The sequence below is a fragment of the Equus caballus genome, chromosome 14 (genome assembly GCF_041296265.1).
Source record: "Equus caballus isolate H_3958 breed thoroughbred chromosome 14, TB-T2T, whole genome shotgun sequence".
Lineage (NCBI taxonomy): Eukaryota > Metazoa > Chordata > Mammalia > Perissodactyla > Equidae > Equus > Equus caballus.
In genome coordinates this window covers 27,052,560-27,079,083 of record NC_091697.1, presented here as the reverse complement: position 1 = coordinate 27,079,083, position 26,524 = coordinate 27,052,560, and the positions used below count along the sequence as shown (strand labels likewise).

General features: G+C 35.3%; 1 protein-coding gene across 11 annotated transcripts in view; it reads left to right on the top strand.

Moving 5' to 3' along the window:
- The window catches only part of SPDL1 (spindle apparatus coiled-coil protein 1), a 57,043-nt gene that overhangs the window by 11,845 nt on the left and 18,674 nt on the right, over window positions 1-26,524 (top strand). For 4 of the 11 annotated variants that reach the window (XM_070232925.1, XM_070232924.1, XM_001503223.6 and 1 more), the window contains exons 7-12: window positions 73-183; window positions 1,833-1,973; window positions 6,342-6,445; window positions 7,028-7,215; window positions 9,153-9,495; window positions 11,740-12,668. In XM_070232925.1, coding sequence (XP_070089026.1) covers window positions 73-183; window positions 1,833-1,973; window positions 6,342-6,445; window positions 7,028-7,215; window positions 9,153-9,495; window positions 11,740-11,887 — 1,035 coding nt within the window. In that variant the 3' untranslated portion in view covers window positions 11,888-12,668. Of the gene's footprint in view, window positions 1-72; window positions 184-1,832; window positions 1,974-6,341; window positions 6,446-7,027; window positions 7,216-9,152; window positions 11,053-11,739; window positions 12,669-26,524 lie in introns of those variants that run through there. The other 7 variants (XM_070232922.1, XM_023617267.2, XM_023617266.2 and 4 more) reach the window with 2 other exon arrangements.

The following is a 26,524-nucleotide window of genomic DNA, read 5'->3' as shown; positions in this document are numbered from 1 at the left end:
TACAAATATTCCATTGATTAAATTGACGTTTCACTTAATAGAAGAATAATGAAACAGATTAATATTTTCTAGGTGGAAGATCGAAGGGCAGCAATGGAACGTCAGTTTATCAGTATGAAAGTCAAGTATCAGTCACTAAAGAAGCAAAACGCATTTAATAGAGAACAGATGCAAAGAATGAAGGTATTGAATTATTACCATCAAAGATTTATTAAACCTATTTTATATCACCATTACATGTATGGATATATCAAAGAAAGCATCTTTTTCTTCAAGGAGTATACTTATTTAGTTATTTCTAGAAAAGCATGATTTTAGAAAAAAATCAGTATTTTTAAGTTGAGCTAAAGATCCATTTATATTTTATTTAAAAAAATTAATCCTGTAGTAAAGATTTAGTAGTAGTGTATTTAGCATTGATTGATTGATTGATTTTTTTTTTTTTAATAGTTACTCACTAGCCTTGCCTGAAAGGTATAAATCTTTCTTTGTGGAGTGGGGAAAAAAATTAATAAAAAAGTTTTCGTTTCCTGCTGTCGGCCTGGTGTCTTTCTGAGCACAGCCCTACAGTTCCTACTTCCATTAAAACTTGCTCTCTCACCATTCTTCAGTTCTCCCACAAAGCCCTTTTATAGAGTGAAATTTGAATTTCCTTCCCTTACAGTTCCTCAAGTCAAGCCTATAGGCCCTTTTAATTAAAAATTTAATTCATAAAGGGTTTGTTGGTCATCATTTTAGTCAAACAGATGGCAACAGAAAAACATGTGGAAGATAGAAAGAGTTCAGTATTGTACCATCCCTTAGAATTCTCATCCCTGATCTCTTGTGCCTAATTCTCCTAAGGTGGTGACTGAAAGTCTTCCTGCTGTTTATTCAACATGATAAGATTTACCAAAAAAAATAGGAAAGGTCAGTAATTAAACTTTGGAGTTAGGTGAATTTAGGATTGAATCCTCGTTCTGTCACTTGATAGCCTTGTGACCCTGGACAAGTTCTTTAATTTTTCAGACCATCAGTCACCTCATCTGTAAAGTAGAGATATTAGAACCTGCCTCTTAGAATTGTCTTGGAGTTAAATGAAAGCATAGTAAAAATGCTTACGTGGTGCCTGGCAAGTAAGCAAGTGCTGACTTAATAAACAATAGCTGTGCCTTTTATGTCTAGGGTTCAACTGTGCTGCCTGGTTTACTGAGGCTCTCCCCTGCTGGGAGTTTCTTTGTAACTTTTCTCACATTTGTTCTTTGTTTTCTTTCAGTGTTTGTTGGGCTACTACCATGTCTCCCAGTGTTCCCATAATATCCCAAACTGGCTTTAGACATCAGTAGTATTCCGAATCTTCTTAGGCTACATGTGTCTAGCCTCTAGTGTCAAGCAAGAACAAAAAGTAGATCCTTAAAAATGTTAAAAGTCGTCTTTCTCTCTTCCTTGTAACCATACCTGCAATCTCGTATCATTGCTTGCTTTACTTAAAAGTATGTTTAAACTAATTGACACTTTTTAGAACTCCAGAAATTTCTGAAGGAGGAAAAGAATGTTAGGTTTAGATTTTAGTTGACTTCTTTCCGATTGCTATGCAATTATGTTTCACAGAAGTACAAATAATTGTTACGGACTTCAGATATTACTCATAAGTAGTTAAAACAAGTACTCAAGAGTTATGTCTATAACTAAACTTATTGATATATTTTTAAATTATTAATCATTAGAAACAGCTAATTAGTTTCCAAAATGAGTTCAAATTCATAAAAAGTGTAAATTGTACCAAAAGATATGGTTATCAGAATCTTCCTCTCCTCTACTTAAATTTATGGGGGGGTGATTTTTTTTTCTAGTTACAAATTGCCACATTGCTACAAATGAAAGGATCTCAAACTGAATTTGAGCAGCAGGAACGGTTGCTTGCTATGTTGGAGCAGAAGAATGGTGAAATTAAGCATCTCTTAGGTGAAATTAGAAATCTGGAGAAATTTAAGGTATGTGTAACATCTTTAAAAAAACAGCCAAATTTTGGTTTGAATATTTTAATACTTTTAACTTGAATAGATTTTTTAACTTATGTAATTAATTTGTAGTTTCAGTTGAGATTGGTTAATATTTAAATTAATTTTTTCTTCTAGTTTCTTTTTTTTTCAGTGTTTTTGACTGTTGTTTCTTCTAGTAGATCCAAACTAAACTAACCTCCCCATATTTGTTGTTTTCGTATGTAAGTTATAACTCAAAGTGCCCTTATCTTTAGTGTACAACTCAATGAGTTTTAACATACATATATTCCCTTGTAATTACCACTTAGCTCATGATATAGAATATTTCCAACCCTCCAAAAAAGCTCTGCCATGTCCTTTTTAAGTGAGTACTACCACCTTCTAATTTTTTATCAGCGTTACATGTACAAATACTTTTGAACTTCATGTAAATGGAATAATTTGGTGTATACTCCTCTGTTTCTCTATTCCACTCAACATTATGTCTATAAGATTTGTTCCTCCTTTTGTGTGTTATCAGTAGTTGATTATTTTTCAGTGCTGTCTGCTTCCATTTTTTATTGGATGCACAGTAGGAGCTTTGTCCCATTGTCCAACATTGTGTACCAACTGGAATTCATACACGTCTTTAATAAACTACTTTTTAGAAAAATTTTGAAATAAATTCAAGACTCCCAGAAGAGTTGTAAAATTATTCTTATATACCCTTCAGCCAAATTCTCCAATTGTCAGTTTTACGACATTTGCTTTATTATCTTCTGTATGTCTCTCTCTCCATCTGTATATATTTTTTCCTTAAACATTTGAGAATAAGTTGCAAACCAGATAGCGCTTTAGTCTTAAATTGTACCTAATGTTATTGAAGTTCATTCTCTTACTTATATAGTACAATGGTCAAAATCAGGAAATTAACGTTGGTACATAGGGTTAGCTAAGTTGCCTTTTACGTTTACTAATTACCAGTGTCCTTTGTAGCAAAATGAAAATACCCCAAATGCTTTCCTTTTGGGGTCCAATCCACGATCACATACTGTGTTTAATTGTCAAGTCTCTTTAGTCTGCCTTAATCTGGCATAGTTCCTCAGTCTTGCTTTATCTTTCATGACCTTGACATTTTTGAAGAGTACAACCAATTTGTAGATTGTCCCTCAATTTGGGTTTGTGTGACATGATTAGGTTCAGGCTGTATTCGTTTGACAGGAATGCTACATGAGTACTACTGGACCCTTCTCACTGCATCACATCAGGTGGCACGTGGTGTCTACTTGTACCATTAGTGTGATATTAACCCTGATTGCTTAGTTAAGGTTATGCCTGCCAGGTTTCTTTACTGTAAAGTTGTGATTTTTTGCTCTGTATTGAATAAATTTCTTATGAGGAGATACTTAGAGCAAATAAATGTATGTTTCTCCTTATACTTGAACATCCATTGATGATTCTTGTCTGAAACAGATATTACTATGATGATTGCCAAATGGTAATTCCACTATTCCTTCTACATTTATTAGTTACAATAGTAGTAAATGGATGGGAAAGAAGAAGCTTTCTCCTCCCTCATTCATTTACTTATATCAGTTTAGCCTCATGAATTCTTATTTTATCCTATGGATTATAGTCCACTACTTTTCTTTATTTACTCTGATAAATTGTCCCAGATTAGGCCAGTAGGAGCACTTTCTTACTCTGGCACAAGAAGGTATTCCTAGCTCACCTGCCCCCGCCCTGGAATCAACATTTCTCCATGAGCACTGGTTCTTTTCAGCGGAGAATGGTGTTTAGAAACCAAGGTCGAGTATGAGATGGACTTATTGCTACCGGAGTGTCATCACTTCTAGACCCTCTCAGCACACAGAACTAGGAATCTGTGGGCATATATTTAGTGTATTTATATATGTGTTGTGTGTGTGTTTATCAATGTTTTGTGTGTATATTTAGGTATGTATGAGTATATGTATGTACATATATACATACACACAAACAACAAAACCTTGATTTCGTACTGATAACTCCAGTTTGAATCGAGTACCACAGGGTTCATTGCCTACCCTGTTTTCCAACAGTGAAAAACCCGGCACTTATTGTCCTCAATATATTTGCTTATTTACTCAACCTTGGAATGCATATAGTTTTGGAATTATCCTACTCACGAGAGTTCAGGATTTGTTTGCAGTTCTTTTTGTTTTTAGCCTGAGGGTATACATAGTCAAAATACTGTGTTTAAAAGTTACTTGGGTTGTTTGGGATTTTTCTTCCCCCTCCTCCCTGGGGTATGAGTATGTTATTGATCTGAAATATAGTTAGATTTGTTTATTTTTGTTTCTACTTCATTTTGTTGCCCTCCATCCATCCTTCTTGAATTTATTTATTTTTTTCAGTATGTGAAATATTAACATGGTTCTAAAAGTCGGAACTATAAAAAAGATGTACTCAGAGAAGTATCCCTCTTCCCCATCCCTATTACCCTGTTGCCACACCTCCTCCCCTTGTAGGTAGCCGATTATATTTGTTTCTGGTTTACTCATGCTGTGTTTCTTTTTGCAAAAATGAGCGACTCTATGTATGCTTTACTTCCTCTTTTTTTAAGACAAAGTGTAGCATAACACAGATAGTCTTTTACACTGTCCTTTTTTCATTTAACTGTATCCTGGAAATCACTTCAACTCAAGTTTATAGAGATCTTCCTAATTCTTATTTACAGCAACAAAGAATTCCATTGTACAAATTCTCACCCACTCTCCTGTGTCCAGGTATTTAGGTTATTTCCAGTATTTTGCAATTGCATGCAGTGCTGCAAAGCACATTTTGCTTATGTATGCATTTTCTTATTATTGTAGATGTATCATCAGGGATAATTCCTACAGTACAGTTGTGGGGTCAAAAGTAAATGTGTACGTAGTTTTGTTAGATATTCCCAAACTCCTCCATATGGCTTGTACCAATTTGCATTCCCACTAGCGATATATCAGAGTACTTATTTCTCCATAGCCTCACCAATGGAATGTGTTGTCTTTTTAAATGTTTGCAAGTCTGACAGATGAGAAATGGTATCTCAGTATAGTTTTAATTTGTATTTATCTAGTAATGAATGAGGTTGAACATTTTAAATGTGTATTTGTATGTGTGTGTGTGTGTGTATAGAGGAATTAAACCGTGTTTTCTACTAGTACTTGTATGGTTTCACTTTTCGCATTTAGAGACTGAGCTCTGTTGAAGTTTATTCTTTTGTATGGTGTGAAATATGAATCTGCTTTTATCTTTTTCAAATAATTAGCTGGTTGTCCCAGCATCATTTATTAAAAAGTCAATCTTGGCTCCAGTGATTTAAGATGCCACCTTTATCATGTTTCAAACTGACATGCGTGCTTGAGTCTGTTTTTGGATTTTCCATTCTATTCCATGAGTCTACTTATCTGCATGTCAGTACCACACTGTATTAATTATAGAAGTTGTATAGTATTTTTTGTCTGGTAGGGCTCGTCCCCCACCATAGCTTTTCTTTCTCAGTGTTTTCCTGGCTACTGCATGTTTGATTTTCTCTATGAACATCTTGTCTAGCTCCAAGAAAAGCTTGTTGGTATTTTTATTAGGATTATATTAAATTTCTGAATTAACTTAGGGAGCACAGTTATCTTCTCACTAACAAAAGAACTGATTAAAATTTATAAATGACAAATTTTTGTAAATGTTAATAACCTCTTAGGCATTCTGAGTTTTACCCATTAGTGTGCCATAAAATTTTGTTTATGTAACTTTATTTCTTTCCCTTATAATAACTGTTGAAAGGACTGCAATTTTGATTAAATTTGTAGTGCATCGTCAGGCATGTGGCCCACCAGTGGGTTCAGTGCTATACTTTGAAAATTATGGCTTTAGATCAGGGTTTTAAGCTGCAGTCTCTGAAATTGTTTACAAGTTTTTGAACAGATTTACATTCCCCCCCCCAGAGAAATTGTACACAGATTCTGTACAATTAACTTTAGGGATCTCCACTCTCATATTTTTCTAATTTATGACTTTGTCACAAAGTCCAGTATTTATTTCTTCCATTTTAAAAGCCAGGAGAGGGAAACCAGAGGATACAGGTGTAGTTAGGAGCAGAAGCTTTGGAGACAGATCTGGGCTCACATTCTCTCTTCTCAGTTTACTTGCTTGTGGCATCTTGAGCCAGTTCCTTCGTCTGTAAGAGAGGAATGCTCATTCTTGCACCTACTTCAGAAGGTAAAGGAGTTAAGTGGATAGTACTAAGCACAGTGCCTGCCATATGATAAACATTAAGTGATAGCTGATATTATTAATGATAAACATATGCTAACCAATTTGTTACTTATTTTAAGAAATAACAATTGTTGTTTTCTTTAGAGTTTATATGAAAGTATGGAATCTAAGTCTTCAGCCAACTCTGGTGCTCTAGAAGATAACACCTATTACACAGATTTACTTCAGATAAAGCTTGACAACTTAAAGTAAGTGTTGGGTGGATAGAAAGATGCAGACTCTTTTGACTTGTTTTATAAGTAGTATTAGTGACTGTAATTTTTTGTTTTAAAATTACCAGAGGAAAATTCTGGGAAAGAAAGGCAACAAAAATATCTTTGTGTAGCAAATGAAATGTATTCAAGATATAAATAGTGTTGATTATTGAAGAAAAAATACTTTCAATGAATAGTTGTTTTTATTTCTTTGTATTTAGCTTTTTATATTGGTAAGTGAAAAGAACTTTAATGTAGAAAATGTTGTTATAATCTAAATTTTTCAAGAATAAGTATCACATAGTGTAAAACTTAAGGGAATTTATTTACACATGCATAAATGTGGGAAGAATAGTCTCCCCCTTAGTCTATTTCCTTTGAAGAATGCACGAGATTTTTTTTATTTGAAAGTGCTATTGTTAAAGCTTATTTTTTTTACTGTTTGTTACTAGAAACCCCAAGGAAATATATATTAAACTAAGAGTTCAAATATATAATAAAAGATTTGCACTAACAACTACATTTATATTATACGTTATTTTAATATTCTTTGGTTCTCCTTTTTCATTAATATAGCAAAGAAAATGAAAGCACTAAAGGGGAATTGTCTATACAGCGAATGAAAGCCTTATTTGAGAGCCAACGGGCTCTGGATATTGAGCGCAAACTTTTCGCAAATGAAAGATGCCTCCAGCTTTCCCAAAGTGAAAATATGAAACTAAGAGCTAGACTAGATGAGTTAAAACTGAAGTATGAACCTGAAGGTGTGTATGTTTCATATGTTTTATCTTTCAAATTGTGGGAAACTGAGAAATCTTATAAATTTTTTTCTTATCACAGCTTTATGCAAATCCTGTTACAAACTAATCTGTCATTATATATTTATATTTAATAAAAGAAATTTACTGCTACAGAATATATAGGACAATTCAAAGAGAACTGGGTACTGGGTGTGCATGAATATAATAGGTATTCTTTTTGCATGTCTGTATAGTATCTGAACCTTGATGTTTGATGCTTTTACATTTCAGGTTGCAGCATCTTATGTAATACTAAAGAGTTCACTCTTGTTGAGGCAACTCATGTTTGGGAGCTATATTAATTAAATTGTTTATAGAAAACCTAAAATAATGGAGACTTAAATGAGATAGGTATTTATTGGTCCCTAATAAAAGTCTGGAGGAGGCATTTCAGGATTGGTCAAAGTGTCAGGCTCTAGGCTTCATTTGTGCTGTTCGTCACCATACATCTCCTTGAGCAGAATTTAATCATGTGGCCTCACCTGCCTTTAAGAAAAGCTGAGGAATACAGCCTTGATTCTCAGGGGCCATGTTCCCAACTAAATCTTGAGGATTGTATTATTAAGGAATAATAGTAGGACAGATATGAGAGGACAACTAGCAAGTCTAATCACTGAGATAGAAAGTAGCTTAACCATACAGGCTCTGCCTCCTGTTCACTAAAGAGAGTGATTTTACTGTACGTAACTTAACAAGTAAAAGGCCGAAGGTAAAAAAGTCTAAGAATGTGATCATTCTTAGACCAAAAAAAAGTATCATTATGTGTTTTAGGTTATAGATTTTCACTGTTCACATGCCTAAGACTCTTCATTATTGCCTCAGTGAATCCAAAGTGATTCTCAATGATGGCAGGGAGGTTGTCCGCAATAATAAGGATTTTTTTATAGTTTAAAAAGGCTTCTCCTTCTCTCAGTCTTTTTCTCTTCCCTGATTCTCATAGGGTTTCCTGATTAAGAATCATCCATTATGAATTTTAAAGGTCTGCTGAATTGAACACAGCAAAGAGACAAGAGGAAGTTTAGTGAATCTAGATTATGTGGTTTTCAAAGGAGCAGTGCAAGAGAAACGGAAAATAATGATTTAAAAACAACAGTGTAGAGTTGGACCACCAACCCCCTGTCCAACCGTGGTTTCTCCAACTTCACTAACATTTTGATTATTAAAATGAAGGACACACATAGGTATGGGGATAGGGAAAAGGTATTAGAGCAATTAATTCAGTAACTGTGTATATGGACCTGCATAGGAGATGAAATGATATAATGTTAGGCAATGGGGTAGAAGACTATTGCAGTAGTCAGCAGTGAGACATAATATGGTTTGAACTGGGGAGGTATCCATGGTGGAAGTATTCAGATTTTAAGTATATTTTACAAGCTGTTAGGCACAAATCACCATATTCAGAGAACTTTATCTGTTCTTTTCATTTAACCTGTAAAACACACAATATCGAGTGAAGTGGGTACTTTTAATCCTCATTTTACAGATAAAGAAAAGAAAGCTCAGAGAGGTTAAGCACTCCCCAAGGTCACTGAGCTACAATGTGCTAGTACTAAGATTTGTACCTGGATTTCTCGACTCTTTGCCACCTCATCCCTCATCTCTATGCTGAGATCTTATAAAGCCCTGTGCAGCTTTTGTCATAATACCAGAAGAGAACATTTGTGTTCATTCATAGAGCCAAATATATTGAGTTCCCAAGGAAAAACTTATAGCCAGAGAACCTTTAAAAGATATAGTTAATGGAGTCCATGAAAAAGGATAAAAGAAACAATATGTTTCAATAAGGAGATGAGTGGGTTTTAAAAGAATGGGAAAAAGAATCTGTAACTAGTTCTACCTCTTTATATTGTGTCTTTGATTTATTGACTGGATATGTGTTTAATGGTTTTTATTCTCAGAGAAAATTGAAGTGCCTGTACTCAAAAAGAGGCGTGAGGTACTTCCTGTGGATATTACGACCCCTAACGATGTATGTGCCAACAGTGCCATTGGGGAAGAAGTTTATAGATTATCACCTCAGAAAGAGGAGTCACACTCCTGTCCAAATAACTTAGAAGATAACAACTTGCAGTTAGAAAAGATAGATTCTGAAAACAGACCAGGAGTCATTCTCTCTCCTCACAAAAATCTGCCCATGGATATTCAGCCAACAAAGGCAAAGAAATGTGTGAAACTTATAGGAGTTCCAGCTGACTCTGAAGCCTTAAGTGAAAGAAGTGGAAACACCCCTAACTCTCCCAGGTCAGTGTCCTCTTTTCTTCAAGGCAACCAGCAGACCTCTCCATCTCTTCTCTTTCGCTGCATGAACTGTGCTATCTGTTTCTTTATCTATTTTCTTAGTATTGCATGCAGTGTAATTCCCCAATTTCATCTGCCTACCTTCAACTTTTCTAAAACTTTAAGAAAGACTAAAATGATTGCAAGGGGAAAGGACTCCTGAATAAGGGAATTATTTTTAAAAGTTATACTTTTCTGTTTCATGAAACAGAAGTATCACAGTCTAGTACATCCCTGAATGTTTTGGTTTGAATAAATGTACTGTTATTTTTTTCCTGGTTCAAGAGTGGCCATGAAAGACAAATTAACTTGCCTCCTAAAAGGGCTTTCTAGTAGTCTAAGAAATTTCAGCTTCTAGAAAACTGTTAGGTGAAATTTGTTATGACTTTTAAAATTGTTCCTCCTAAGTCTTCAAGAATGGGCTTTGATACCTATTTTGACATTTTAAAATATCGAAGGTAATTTATTGTCATTTTACACCAAAACTTCAAGGCCTCTAGTTTCTGCGTATTTGAGTTTGTGACTAAAAGAGGAAGTTTTAGACATTTATGTCTGTAGGAATCAATGTTTTAAGGGTCTTATCTTTTAAAAAAAGTTAAAATAATAGGTCAGAAAGTAAGAGAAAGTGAGTAGAAGGGAAAGGTAGGTAACAGGGGCTGAGGCTAACGTGGAATAAGAGGTTCTGGGTGTGTGCAGCAGGACCAAGAGTGGGGAAAAAAGTGAATGAGGAAAATGGAGAAGGTAAAAAAAGATGATAAAAGCTAAAGGATGTCTTTATTCAATGGAATGATAGATGCATTTAAAATAAATATCTTTAGACATTTAAAAAATTAAGCATATTGATGTGAAAATACTTGTATTGTCTTCTGTGAAAGGAGATCTTGAAAGTGCTGCTAGGGCTTCATCACCCTTAGATGGAGGAGTACAGAATGAGACATTTTACTAAGTGTGCGTTTGAGCTGAAATAGTAAGACATAGCCCATCTTAGTAAAAGGGCTTTCTTTTATGTTTTATCTGATTTCTCTTTAAGTCTTCAGTGCTACTAAATGTAGTACTCAACAATGAAGGCACTTCAACAATGTTAGCTGCTGTTATTATTAATGAGAGGAGTAATTTATTACTCCATTCCTTGAATTTTTATATGATAACATTATAACCTATAAGTCACATAAAATAAAAGCTTGATCTTCTCAAGGAAAAAGTAACTTTAAATGAATGATAGGTGATGCACACACATGGTTCTAAGTATTTTGAAATGAATTTAACAGGTTATGCTTGTATATATGTGATTCATTGTATAAGTGCGCTTGACGATTGTATATTTCTGGAGGTGGATTTCCAGAATTAATCAGTGCAAACCTTGCTATCTGTGTTGTCTTCACTTCTTTTTCTGCCTTTTTTTGCTTGATAAAAATTACTTAAGCAAATGTATGTAGCTACTTATTTGACTCAAATTAAGTAGCATGTTGGAATTTTTTGTCTTGTTAGTTAAACAAACCAAATAAAATACCACAAAACATTTGTTTTTGTGTGTCTGTGTGAGTCCATCTGCTAACTTAAGATGTTTCCAACCTTTTGCTCTCTGCATGATTAACTTAGACACACAATCCTATGAAAATATTGTAACAATAAATATGGGCTTTATTGGGAACTTCACTATGCATGCTTTATAAATTTAATTTATGCTCTTGCTATAAAACATAGACCTTTTAAAATATCTCTCCACTGTTGGTTTTTCTAAAATTATTATTCTGCTATTTGAAACTCAATTTGAGGTTTTTTTTCCTTTTTTGAGATAAATAGACATCTTTTCATGCAGCTCAGGATTCCCTGTTATTTTTATGTTGTGTTTGTCTTTTGTATGTCATGTTAACATTAAAATAGTCCTCTAGCATTTACATTTTTTTATTAGGTGTATTTATCATTATATTTTGATTCTTTAATGTAGGCTTCATCATGACCTTGTATCAACCTTAAAGATATTTCTTTAGACATTCAAAAATTTGTCTATTGGTATAAAAAGATTCTTTTAGAGAGGCAGTGACTTAGTTTTCTTAACGGTGTTGAAGTCAACTATAATTTTTTTCGTCATACACATAAAGAAAAATCACCATGTCTCATTAGAGGCCCATTATGCTAGAGTGTTGTTTCTTCTTTAATTTTTCATAACCACATTTGAATTCAGAGTGGATGCTTTAATGCCTGTAGGTTAGCTGCTGAATCAAGGAGTCAAACAGAAGTTAAAGAAGGGAAAGAAACTGCAAGCAAATTGGAAAAGGAAACTTGTAAGAAATCACACCCAATTCTATATGTGTCCTCCAAATCAACTCCAGAGACCCAGTGTCCTCAGCAGTAAAGACTTTTCTTTAATGAGAGTAAGGAACCATTTGACCAAACCATTTGGACCTTAGTTAAGATTGTCTTCATCTATAGTATACTACCTTGTAGGTTACTTATTTCTATTCATTGTGGCAGGACTTGGCATTTTCCTGCTTCTTTGACCAAATGTTCAAAATTTGGTTGTAATTGTAACCAGGAGAGTTCCTTAAGTGATGACCCTTCATGGAACTTCTATAAATCACAATGGATTAACTGTTAACTGAAGGAAAGTGTTATTATAAATCTATTTGTTGCCTTTTATATGGATTTTTTAAATGATATTAACACATACCTTCAGAGCCATATCTTTGAAAAGGGAACACTGAAATCATTATTTTATTTTCCTGTGTACTTTTTTATGAACATAGTTTTTCACTATGTTGTAAAAATAGAAAACTTGGTTTAAAAATATATATTGTAACTGGCTTTTGTCAGTGTTTAAAGGACCAATGTTCATCTTTGTACTCATATACATGATTTAAATTTTGTCTCAAGCATATGAAAAAAGTAATTTTGAAAGTTAAAATAAAACTGCAATAATTTATCCTCTTTCTATTTTCTTACTCTCTATAGATAATAGGATATTATCAAAGGGAATAAAGGAAACAAAAAGGAAACTTTAGGGATTCTTGATTCTCTGGTAAATAAAATTTTTGTGTATATATATTTTATATATAATATCTATATAACTATATATACACGCATAATATATATTTTTAATTCTAAACTTTCCAAATAAAGACTTTTTTTCCTTTCAATGGTTATAGCCTGGTCTGTAACTTAATTTCATATATACTGTAGGTGGATGTATTAGTCTATATAGAGAGAGACAAAGAGAGATTTATTTTAAGGAATTGGCTTATGTGAATATGGAGGCTGGAAGGCCGAAATCTGCAGGGTGGGCTGGCAGGCTGGAGACCCAAAAAAGAGCCAATGTTGCAGTTCAAGTTTGAAGGTTGTCTTCTGCAGAATTCTTCCTTGCTTAGGGGGAGGTCAGTCTGTTGTTCAATCCAGGGCTTCAACTAATTGCATGCATTGGCCCATCCACATTAAGGAGGGAAATCTGCTTTACTAAAAGTCCACAGATTTAAATGTTAATCTCATCCAAAAACACTGTCACAGAAACATACAGAATAATGCTTGACCACATACCTAGGCCCTGTGGCCCAGCTAACTTGGCACATACAATTAACCATCACAGTGGGTTAATTAGATAAATCTTTTAAAATGTATTAGGTAAAAGGAAATTGCCTTTTCTAAATAAATAGTAAACTTTAATTTGCTGCAAAAGGCATACTCTAAGGAAATTAGAAATTTCATATTAAATGATATCTTTTGCAAAAAGAAGTAGCTGAAGGCACTAGGTAACAAATATTTTTAATGTGAGCATAATGAATGCTCATATTCATTGCGTATTATAGAAGGTAGATTGAGTTTTTACTATGAGCTATATGCTAGGGGTAGAAAAATAATCCTTCAGAGCTCCCAGTTTAATTGACCCACATAGAGGAGTAGTGGTAGTATTATTAGTAATAATAGTTATATCTAACATTTGAATCAATCTGATGTGCTAAGCACTCTTTTAAGCCATCTCATGTATTATCACATTTAACCTTCCCAATATCTTTGTGAGCTAGGTATTATACTTACTTATCCTCATATTACAGATGAGGAAACCAAGGCCTCAGAGAGGTTAAGTTACTTGTCCAAGGGCACAGGTGTTTGTAAATGATGAAAAAAGTTAAAGAGCGGCAGAAGTAGTAATGGAGCGTAAAAAATGCCAGAAGAACAGAGAAGGAGACGAGAAACTGCCTGGGGGATTTTATGTTTTTGTCGTCTCTAAGCTGAGATTGCTTCAAGGTTTCCTAAGGCATGGAGAGAATAGAATTACAGGTGGAAGAAATAGCTGTTCAAAGAATAAAGGCATGGAACAACATCTCTAATTCGGCAGACTGAAGACTTCCCAATGGCAGGATGTATAGGACTTGTGAAAAGCAGTAATAGTAAGTTGAATGTAATGAGATAGCTAGGAGCAAAATAATGAAGACCTTGAGTTAGGGAAGTCTTTTCCACCAGAAACTTACGCAAACCTGTAAAGAAATTAAGGAATTTGGTTGAAGGTTAGAGCATAGGAATGACAAGAGAACCTTATCCATCTATCTTCTGCCTTATTACCCTTGGGGACTCAGACAGTTCTATTGAGTCTTGAGTCTTTTAGGAATATATTTTGAAAAATCACTGTAGATGATGGGAAGCAACTGAATAAGCAAAGCAATTATTGAATAGATGAAGAAGGTTGAAAACTTATTCAACTTATTTTTAGTAAAAACACTCTAGAGGCATAATGGAAAATGGATTTTAAAAAAGGAATGGAGGCAGAAAAGACTAGTTTGGCCACATGGTAGTCCAAGCAGGAAATACAGATACGAACTAAGGCAGTAGCAGTGGGAATGTAGAGTGGTGGTTGGATTTAAGATACTGTGTAGAGAAGCAAAGTGATCAAGACTCTTTGGCAAAATAGGATGTGGGCTCTAGGGGAAAGGTACATCTGCTTTTTGTGGATAAGTGGTGGTGTTAACAGGAAATAGGAGTGGGAGGTATTTCAGTTTTGAGGAGCACTTTTATTCAGCTACCTGTGTAGTTACATTTTGGGGGCAAGCGATATGTTCAAATATCTTTATGTAATCAAAAAGAATAAGTCTGTTAAACGGACTGTCTCATCTATGAAATCTTTTATACAAACCTCATGGTAACTGCTAAATAAAAAATCAGAGCAGAGCCACAATTCATAAAAAAAGAGAAAACTGAGGAAACGTCCACAGAAAACCATGAAAATGAAATGGCAGTGTTGGAAATAGAAAAGAAGCGAAACAACGGACATACAGAACAACAGGAAAACAAGAGAGAAAATGGCAGTGTTAAGCCCTCATATATCAGTAATCACTCTAAATGTAAACGGATTGAAGTCTCCATTCAAAAGACAAAGAGTGGCTGGACAGATTAGAAAACAAGACCCAACAATACACTGCCTCTGGGAAACACATCTCAGCTAGCTCTAAAGACAAACAGGCTCAGAATAAAAGGATGGAAGACCATACTCCAAGCTAATGGCAAACAAAAGAAAGCAGGTGTTGCCATGTTTGTATCAAATAAGACTTCAAGATAAAAAAGGCAATGGGTGACAAAGAGGGGCAGTATATAATGATACAAGTAACCTTGCACCAAGAGAACGTAAGCTAGGAAAGTCATGAATATCTGGAGACTAAACAGCATGCTACTGAACAACCATTGGATCAAGGAAGAAGTCAAAGAAGATATCAAAAAATACCTGGAGACAAATGAAAATGAAAACAGAACATACTAACTCTTATGGAATGCAGCAAAAGCAGTCATAAGAGGGAAATTTGTAACAATACAGGCCTACCTCAATAAACAAAAATCTCAAATAATCTTTTTTATTTTATTTTATTGCTTTTTCTCCCCAAGTTCCCCCAGTACATAGTTATATATTTTAGTTGTGGGTCCTTCTAGTTGTGGCATGGGGGATGCTGCCTCATCATGGCCTGATGAGTGGTGCCATGTCTGCACCCAGGATCTGAACTGGCAAAACCCTGGGACACCAAAGCGGAGCGTGCAAACATAACCACTCGGCCATGGAGTCCGCCACTGTCAAGTAATCTTAAACTACACTTAACAGAACTAGAAAAAGAACAGACAAGGCCCAAACAGCAGAAGGAGGAAAATAATAAAAATCAGTGCAGAAATAAATGAAATAGAGACTAAAAAAGCAATAGAGTGGCTGGCCCCGTGGCCGAGTGGTTAAGTTCGCACGCTCTGCTGCAGGCGGCCCAATGTTTCGTTGGTTCACATCCTGGGCGCGGACATGGCACTGCTCATCAAACTACGCTGAGGCAACATCCCACATGCCACAACTAGAAGGACCCACAATGAAGAATATACAACTATGTATCGCAGGGCTTTGGGGAGAAAAAGGAAAAAAATAAAATCTTTTAAAAAAAAAAGCAGTAGAAAGTGTCAATGAAACTAAAAGCTGGTTCTTTGAGAAGATATGAATCCTTAACCAGACTCACTAAGAAAAAAAGAGAAAAGGCTCAAATAAATAAAATTAGAAATGAAAAAGGGGAAATTATAACGGATACCACAGAAAAACAAAGGATTATATGAAGACACTATGAAAAACTATATGCCAACAAATTGGAAAATCTAGAAGAAATGGGTAAATTCTTAGAATCATACAACCTCCCAAAACTGAATCAAGAAGAAACAGAGAATCTGAATAGACCAATCACAAGTAAAGACATTGAAAAGCTCTCAAAAAACAGAAGTCCAGGACCAGATGGATTCTCTGGAGAATTCTGCCAAACATTCAAAGAAGATTTAATACCCATCCTCTAAGTATTCAAAAATATTGAATTAGATAGAACACTTCCTAACTCTTTCTATGAGGCCAACATTACGTTGATACTGAAACCAGACAAGGACAACACAGAAAAGGAAAATTACAGGCCAATATCACTGATGAACATAGATGCAAATTCTCCAACAAAATATTAGCAAATCAAATACAGCAATACATTAAAAGGATCATACACCATGATCAAGTGGAATTTATTCCAGGGATGCAGGGATCATTCAACATCCTCAAGTCAATGAATGTGATACACCACATTAACAAAATGAGGAATAAAAATCACATGGTCATCTCAATAGATGCAGAGAAAGCACTTGACAAGATCTAATATCCATTTATGATAAAAAAAAAAAAACTCAGTAAAATAGGTATATAAGGAAAGTACCTCAACATAATAAAAGCTATATATGACAAACCCACAGCCAACATCATACTTAATGGTGGAAAACAGAAAGCTATCCCTCTGACAATAGGAACAAGAGAAGGGTGCCCACTCTCACCCCTCTTATTCACCGTAATACTGGAGGTTTTGGACAGAGCAATTAGGCAAGAAAAAGAAATGAAAGGTATCCAAATTGGAAAGGAAGAAGTAAAACTCTCACTGTTTGCAGATGACATGATTCTATATTTAGAAAACCCTAAAGGATCCACCAGAACACTATTAGAAATAATCAACAACTACAGCAAAGTTGCAGGTTACAAAATCAACATAGAAAAATCAGTTTCATTTCTATATACTAATAATGAACTAGCAGAAAGATAAGTCAAGAATACAATCCCATTTACAATCACAGCAAAAAGAATAAAATATCTAGGAATAAATTTAACCAAGGAGGTGAAAGACCTATACACTGAAAAGTATAAGACATTATTGAAAGAAATTGAAGAAGACATAAACAAACGGAAAGATATCCCATGCTCACAGATTGGAAGAATAAACATAGTTAAAATGTCCATACTACCTAAAGCAATCTGCAGATTCACTGCAATCCCAATCAGCATCCCAATAACATTTCTTCACAGAAACCGAACAAAGAATCCTAAAATTTATGTGGAACAACAAAAGACTCCAAATAGCCAAAGCAATCGTGAGAAAAAGGAACAAAGCTGGAGGCATCACAATCCCTGACTTCAAAATATGCTACAAAACTATTGTAATCAAAACAGTATGGTACTGGCAGCAAAACAGACACACATCAATGAAACAGAATTGAAAGTCTAGAAATAAAACCACATATCTATGGACAGCTAATCTTCAATAAAGGAGCCAAGAACATACAATGGAGAAAGGAGAGTCTCTTCAATAAATGGTCTTGGGAAAACTGAATAGCCACATGCAAAACAATAAAGGAGACCATTATTCTACACCATACAGAAAAATTAACTCAAAATGGATTAACGACTTGAATGTAAGATCTGAAACCATAAAACTCCTAGAGGAAAATATAGGCAGTACACTCTGACATTGGCCTTTGCAGTATCATTTAGAATACCATGTCTACACAAGCAAGGGAAACAAAAGAAAAAAACAAATGAGTCTACATCAGACTAAAAAGCTTCTACAAGGCAAAGGAAAGCATGAACAAAAAAAGCCCACCAACCCCACCACCTGGGAGAAAATATCTGCAAATCGTTTACCTGACAAGAGGTTAATTTCCAAAATACATAAAGAACTCATACAATTCAACAATGAAAAAAAACCCCACTCAAAAAATGGGCAAAGGATAGGAACAGAAATTTTTCCAAAGAAGATATACAGGTGACCAACAGGCACATGAAAAGATCGACATCACTAATTATTCAGGAAATGCAAATCAAAACTACAATGAGCTATCACCTGACACCCGTCAGAATGGCCCTAATTAACAAGACAAAAAATAGCAAATGTTGGAGAGGATATGGAGAAAAGGGAAACCTCATACACTGCTGGTGGGAATGCAACTGGTGCAGCCACTATAGAAAACAGTATGGAGATTTCTCAAAAAATTAAAAAGAGAAATATCATATGATCCAACTATCCCACACTGGATATTTATCCCTGCTTGGTAAAATTTTAGAGGATCTTGAAAGGAACTTGACCACCCCCCAAAAATTCTTCCCTGACTGGGTTACTGATGCCTGAGAATCATGACACCTTTTTTTTTTTTCCAGCTTAGACTTAAAACCTCTGCTTTTTTTTTTTTGAGAAAGATTAGCCCTGAGCTAACACTGCAGCCAATCCTCCTCTTTTTGCTGAGGAAGACTGGCCCTGAGCTAACATCCGTGCCCATCTTCCTCTACTTTATATGTGGGACGCCTACCACAGCAAATAACGTGAAATCAACAATTCAAAGAGATTTGTGCATCCCTATGTTCAAAGCAGCATTATTTGCAATAGCCAAGATGTGGAAGCAACCCAAGTGTCCTCCAACTGATAAATGAATAAGTAAGATGTGGTATATATATATACAATGGAATACTACTCAGCCATAAAAAAGACAAAATTGTGCCATTTACAACAACATGGATGGACCTTGAGGGTGTTATGCTAAGCGAAATAAGCTGGACCAAGAAAGAAAAACACTGTATCATTTCACTCATGTGGAAGATAAACAAACATATAAATAAGGAGAACAGATTAGTGGTTTACCAGAGGGGAAGGGGGTAGGGGAAGGAGAAAAGGAGTTAAGGGGCACATATGCATGGTGATAGATAAGAACTAGACTTAGTGGTGAGTGCAATGCAGTCTATGTAGAAACTGATATAATGTACACCTGAAATTACACAATGTTATAATTAAGTAAAAAATAAGGTCTGTTAATCAAACCTTTATTTTTCTAAGGATAATGTAAGACTAACATAACTATATTCTAGTAGGCACTTTGTTTCCCTGATCATTATTCAGAAAGTGGCCTTGTGGTCAACTGTTTATAATCATAGCCTTGATTTGTTCAGTTTTCACTTATTAGACATAACGTGTCCTGTGTATGGGCCTAGAACAAAGATGGCAAAATGCTTAGGTCTTGTCTCCCCAAGTAAGGTATTGGTGGAAAGGACCTAAGGTTCATTGATTTGCTAGGTGCTTTACCTATCTTATGTCTCTTACTACTACATAATTTAGCATAATAGTTAATATTGTAGCATCTGTAGTTAGACTATCAGAACTCAAATCTCAACTTCTCCATATAAAAGTTAGATTTGGGCAAGTTTATGGCTCTGGGAATAGTATAACTCTGAATTACATACTGCTTTTTAAATATTTTTTATATTAGTATGTAAAATGTGTGGATCTAAAGTGAAATCTACAAAACAATGTATATTTAAAGAAACCTACCTTGTATCCCTGTTTCCTCCTTCCACCAGGAACCATTTAAATTTTGTGGGGTTTTTTTCTTTGCATAGCAAATATAGATAGATAGGTGGATAGACAGACTCTTCATCCTCTTTCTTAGATAAAAGTTAGAATATTGAGTGATATGAGAGAAAAATTGTGGATAAGAGACACTGAAAGCCCATCCCTCCACAACATCAGCCAATAAACTGGAAAGGACTGTCAGAATCAGCTTTATTGGACTCTGGAAGTTAATCAAGGGTTTATAGCAACCAGGTGAATAATTAATTGAAAATCAGCTGAGTCTTGGCATTTCAGGAAATCTTTGATGAATCATTATTTGACCACTAAGCTAATGGAATGGAGATTCCAGTGGCCATACACAACACAAAGCGCCCACAAACAACACAGACTTTACAAAATTAGTGCAAAAAAGTCATTAACAAATTACATCAACAACCGCAACAAGCAGCAACAACAAACTGGGGATGCGTAGAATCTTATTTCTAACGTTGTAACATTATAATACTCAAAATGTCCAATTTTCAAAAAAAATTACAAGCCTTGCAAGAAACAAGTAAGTTTGACCCATATAGAAAAAAAGGAATTAATAAACTGTCCAGGAGGAAGCCCAGACATTGGACTTACTAGACAAAAACTTTAAATCAGCAGTTTAAAATATGTTCAAAGACGGACCAGCCTTGTGGCTGAGTGGTTATGTTCACATGCTCCACTTCAGCGGCCCAGGATTTTGTCAGTTTGGATCCTGGGCGTGGACCTAGCACCACTCATCAAGCCAGGCTGAGGTGGTATCCCGCATAGCAGAACTAGAAGGCCCAATAACTAGAATATACAGCTATATACTTGGGGGGGGGGGGGGGTGCGGCGAGAAGAAGAAGGAAGGGAGGGAGGAAGGAAGGAATTCAAAGAGCCAATGGGAACCATGGATAAAGTCCTAAAGAAAGCCGTAAGAATGATACCAAATAGTGTCAACAAAGAAATAGAAATTATTAAAAGAAACCAGATAGAAACTCTGGAGTTGAAGAGTACCATAACAAATGATAAACTCAATGGAGAGGTTACTAAACAGCAGATTTGTGCAGGTAGAAGCATCAGTGAAGTTGGAGATTGGCCAATTGAGATTCTTCAGGCTGAAGAGCAGAAAGAGAAAAGAATGAAATAAAGAGAGCTGAAGAGACCTATGGGACATTCTCAAGCATAGCAACATATGCATAACAGGAATCCCAGAAAGAGAGAAGAGAGAGAAAGGGGGAAAAGAATATTTGAAGAAATAATGGCCAAAAAACCCCCAAATTTGATGAAAGACATTATTGTATAGATGAGTGAAAGATGGCCTCTTTTTTTTTTTTTTTTTTGAGGAAGATTAGCCCTGAGCTAACATCTGCCAATCCTTCTCTTTTTGCTGAGGAAGACTGGCCCTGAGCTCAGATCCATGCTCATCTTCCTCTACTTTTTTTTATATGTAGGATGCCTACCACAGTGTGGCTTGCTAAGTGGTGTCATGTCCACACCTGGGATCTGAACTGACAGGCCCTGGGCCGCCAGAGCACATCGTACACACTTAACTGTTGTGCCACCAGGCTCGCCCCAAGATGGCCTGTTTGTATTGGTTCCTAGGTTATTTGTTTCTTCACTACAGGCGGAGACCCATTAGCCAAAAAGCCTACCAGTCCCAATGTCAAATTTGTGCATATACAATTATTTTAAAACATGGATGGACCTTGAGGGTATGATGCTAAGTGAAATAAGTCAGAGGGAGAAAGTCAAATACCATATGATCTCACTCATAAATAGAAGATAAAAGCAACAACCAGCAATCACATAGAGACAGAGAGTGGATTGGTGGTTACCAGAGGAGAAGGGGCAGGGGAGGAGGATGTGTGGTAATGGATTGGAATTAGTCTTTGGGTGGTGAACATGATGTAATCTACACGGAAATAAAAATATATCTCAATATACACCTGAAATTTCTATAATGTTATAAACCAATGTTACCACAAGAAAAGAAAAAGAAAAAAACAAAAAACACAGTGTTCATAGAAAAGGAGCAGATCACTGAGGAGTACATACAGTATGAGCCCATTTGAGTAAAGTTCAAAAGAGGCAACACTAAAACAATATTTTTTTAGAATCACATACAAGGTGACAAAACTAAATTGAGAAGCAATAGAATGATTAATATGAAATTCAGGACAATGTTCACCTCTTCAGGGAGGGACAAAATGTGATCTGTGAAGACCACACAAGGGCTTCTAAGGTACTGGAAGTGTACTCTTCCTTAACCCAATAGGTAGATCCTCACATGTGGATTTTGTTTTATTCTTTAAATGCTAAGTATATATTTTATACACCTTTGTCCATGTGACATTTGTAATAAAATATCAATTCCACTACAAAAAAAAAGTCCAAACAAGCAGATTCTTAGTCATTTAGAACTTGCCTGCCTTCCCTACTCTGCAAAACTGATCACATGACCTATTGCCTAATAAGAGAGGGTCTTGCAGCTATAAGGTCCTAAGCTGCTGCTGCTTTTTGGAGTTTTCTGACTCGGAGACTCCCACTGTGTTGTCGAGCAACATCACTTAGACATGTAAACCCTTTCTCCATTCCCTTCTTCTCCAAGAGTTCCCTTGCTCTCCCATTCTGGAGACCCCTACCCCATAGCCTCTGGATAGTCTCCTGCTGTGAGAAACTTCCTCTTTCAGGCAACCCAGTTCAAGTACCACCCAATAAAGCTTACTGTATGTTACTCCTTGCCATAGTCATATCTTTTTCCTTGATAGTCCCAAATCCCTCAAACCCTCTACAGACATGAGTTTACACATCCAAGGACATTATATAATGGGTAAAGGGGTCAATCCATTAAGAAAGTGTGACAATTATAAACATATATGCACCCAAACAAGAAAGCCCCAATATATTTGAAGCAAAAACTGAAAGAATTGAATGGAGGAATAGACAATTCAACAATAATAGTTGAAGACGTCAGCACCCACTTTCAATAATAGAAATAACTAAATATAAATGGAGGGAAAGGAATATAAAGGAAATAGAAGACTTGTATAATACTATAAACTAACTAGACCCAACAGATATATATAGAATGCTCCATCCAACAACAGAAAGCACATTTTTCTTAAGTGCATCAGAAACATTCTGCAAGATAGATCATAAGTCAGGCCTCAGATAAGTTCTCAGTAAATTTAAACAGTTGAACTCTCACAGACTATCTTCTCTGACCGGAATGGAATTAAATTAGAAATCAATAACCAGGTAATTTGGAAAATTTTCAAAAATGTAGAAATAAACACATTCTTAACCAATGGATCAAAGAAGAAGTCACTAAGGAAAGTTAAAAATACTTTAAGATGGATGAAAACAAAACAACATAGCAAAAATTTATGTAGTGTAGCAAAAGCAGTACTTAGAGGGAAATTTATAGCTGTAAATCCTTGCATTAAAAAAAAAGAAAGGTCTCAGGGCTGGTCCCATAGCAGAGGGGTTAAGTTAATGTGCTTCACTTTGGAGGCCCCGGGTTCACAGGTTCAGATCCCGGACGTGGACCTACACACTACTCATCAAGCCATGCTGTGGTGGCATCCCACATAGAAGAACTAGAATGACCTACAACTAGGATATACAACTAGATACTGGGGCTTGGGGGGTGGGGAAGAATGGCAACAGATGTTAGCTTGGGGCCAATCTTCTGTCCCAAAAAAGAGAATTAAAAAAGAAAAAAAGATCTCTTGGGCCTGGCCCCATGGTCTAGTGGTTAAGTTTGGCACACTCCACTTTGGCCGCCCGGGTTTGGTTCCTGGGCACAGACACACACCACTCGTCAGTGGCCATGGTGTGGCAGTGACCCACATACAAAAGAGGAAGATTGGGAAGGTGTTAGCTCAGAGTGAATCTTTCTCAAGCAAAAAGAGGAAGATTGGCAACAGATGTTAGCTCAGGGTTAATCTTTGTCAGCAAAAAGAAAGAAAGAAGGAAGGAAGAAAAGAAGAAGGAAGATCTCAAACCAATAATGTGACTCATACCTAGAAAAACTAGAAAAGGAAGAGAAAACTAAACTCAAAGCTAGAAGAAGGAAAGAAAAAACAAATATAAATGAAATACAGAATTAAAAAAAAATGAAGAGAATCAATGGAAACAAAAGTTCATTCTTTGAAAATATCAGCAAAATTGGCAAACTTTTAGCTAGATTGACCAAGAAAAAATGAGAGAAGACTCAAATAAGTAATGAAAATGGGAACAGTGCTACTGACTTTACAGAAATAAGAAGGGTTATAAGAGAATACTATTAACAATTGTATGCCAACAAATTAGATATACTAGGTGAAATGGTCAAGTTCCTTGAATCAAACTACCCAAACTTACTACAGAAGAAAGTGAAAATCTGAATAGAGCTAGTAAAAAAAGAGATTGAATCATTAATCAAAAAAACTCCCAAAAGAGTAAAAGAGTAGAGCTTTTAGAAAGAGGTCAAACCAAAGAGACTATCAACTCAATATAAGTTGCTATATACGTAGAATATTATATATGAACCTCATGGCAATCACACACCAGAAACCTATAATAAATAAGTAAGAGAAAGGAAAAAAAAATATTACTAAAGAAAGCCATCAAACCACAAGGGAAGAGAGCAAGAGAAGAACTACTAAAACACCCAGAATAAAGTAACAAAATGGCAACAAATACATATTTATCAATAGCTACTTTAAATGTCAATGGACTAAATGCTTCAATCAAAAGGCATAGGGTGGCTGATTGGATACGAAAAACCAAGACCCATATATATGCTGCATACAAGAGACACACTTCCGACCTAAAGGCACTCACAAACTGAAAGTGAAGGGATGGAAAAAGATACTCCATGCAAATGGCAAAGAAAAGAAAGCTGAGGTAGCAATATTTATAACAGACAATATAGACTTTAAGACAAAAACTGTAACAAGAGACAAAGAAGGGCACTACATAATGATAAAGGGAAAAATCCAACAAGAGGATATAACACTTGTAAATATCTATGCACCCAACATAGGAGCACCTAAATATATAAGCAATTATTAACAGACATAAAAGGAGAAATAGACAGTAACACAATAATATTAAGGGACTTTAATACTCCATTTACACCAATGGATAGATCATCCAAACAGAAGATCAATAAGGAAACACTGGCCTTAAATGACACATTAGACCAGATGGTCTTCATGGTTATATACAGAACATTCCATCCCCAAACCACAAAATACACATTCTTTTCAAATGCACATCGAATGTTCTCGAGGATTGGTTGCATATTATGCCACAAATAACTGTCAATAAATTTAAGAAGATCAAAATAATACCAAGCATCTTTTTTAACCAGAAAGGTATGAAACTAGGAATCAACTACAAGAGGAAAATCAGAAAAGCCATGAATATGTGGAGATGAAACAAAATGCTACTGAACAATAATTGGGTCAATGAAGAAATCAAAGGAGAAATAAAAAATTACCTGGAGACAAATGAAAATGAAAATATGACATGCCAAAATCTATGGGATACAGCAAAAGTGGCTCTAAGAAGGAAGTTTATAGCAATTCAGGCCTACCTCAACAAATAAGAAAAATCCTGAATAAACAATCTCACAGTGCACCTAAAGGAACTGGAAAAAGAAGAACAAACAAAGCCCAAAATCAGAAGAAGGAAAGAAATAATAAAAATCAGAGCAGAGGGGCTGGCCCCGTGGCCGAGTGGTTAAGTTCGTGTGCTCTGCTGCAGGCGGCCCAATGTTTCATTGGTTGGAATCCTGAGAACAGACATGGCACTGCTCATCAAACCACGCTGAGGCAGCATCCCACATGCCACAACTAGGAGGACCTACAACGAAGAATATACAACTATGTACTGGGGGTCTTGGGGGAGAAAAAGGAAAAAAAATTTTTTAAAAATCTTTAAAAAAAATCAGAGCAGAAATAAAATAGAGACTAAAAACCAATAGAAAAAAAAATCAATGAAACCAAGAGCTGGTTCTTTGAAGAAATAAACAAAATTGACAAGTCTTTAGCTAGACTCACAAAAAAAAAAGGGAAGCCTCAAATAAATAAAATCAGAAATGAAAGAGGAGAAATTACAATGGACACCTCAGAAATAGAAAAGATTATAAGAGAATACTATGAAAAGATAAACACCAACAAATTGGATAATCTAAAGAAATCAATAAATTCTTACAACCATACATCCTTCCAAAATTGAATCAAAAAGAAGTGGAGAATTTGAATAGACTAAACACCAGTCAGGAGATCAAAACAATAATCAAAAACCTCCCAAAAATTAAAAGCCTAGGACCAGACAGCTTCCCAGGAGAATTCTACCAAACATTCAAAGAAGACTTAGTACCTATCCTTCTCAAACTGTTCCAAAAAATAGAAGAGGTGGGGAGGCTTTGTAACTTATTCTACAAAGCCAACATTATCCTGATAACAAAACCAGAGGAGGACAACACAAAAAAACAAAATTACAGGCCAATATCATGGATGAACATTGCTGCAACAATCCTCAACAAAATACTAGTGAATTGAATACAACAATACATTAAAAAGATCATAGACTGTGATCAAGTAAGATTTATTCCAGGGATGCAGGGATGGTTCAACATCCACAAATCAATCAACATGGTACACCACATTAACAAAATGAAGAATAAAAATCACATGGTCATTTCAATAGATGCAGAGAAAGCATTTGACAAGATACAGCCTTGGTTTATGATAAAAGCTCTAAATAAAATGGGTATAGAAGGAAAATACCTCAACATAATAAAGGGCATATATGACAAACCCACAGCAAATATCATTCTCAAT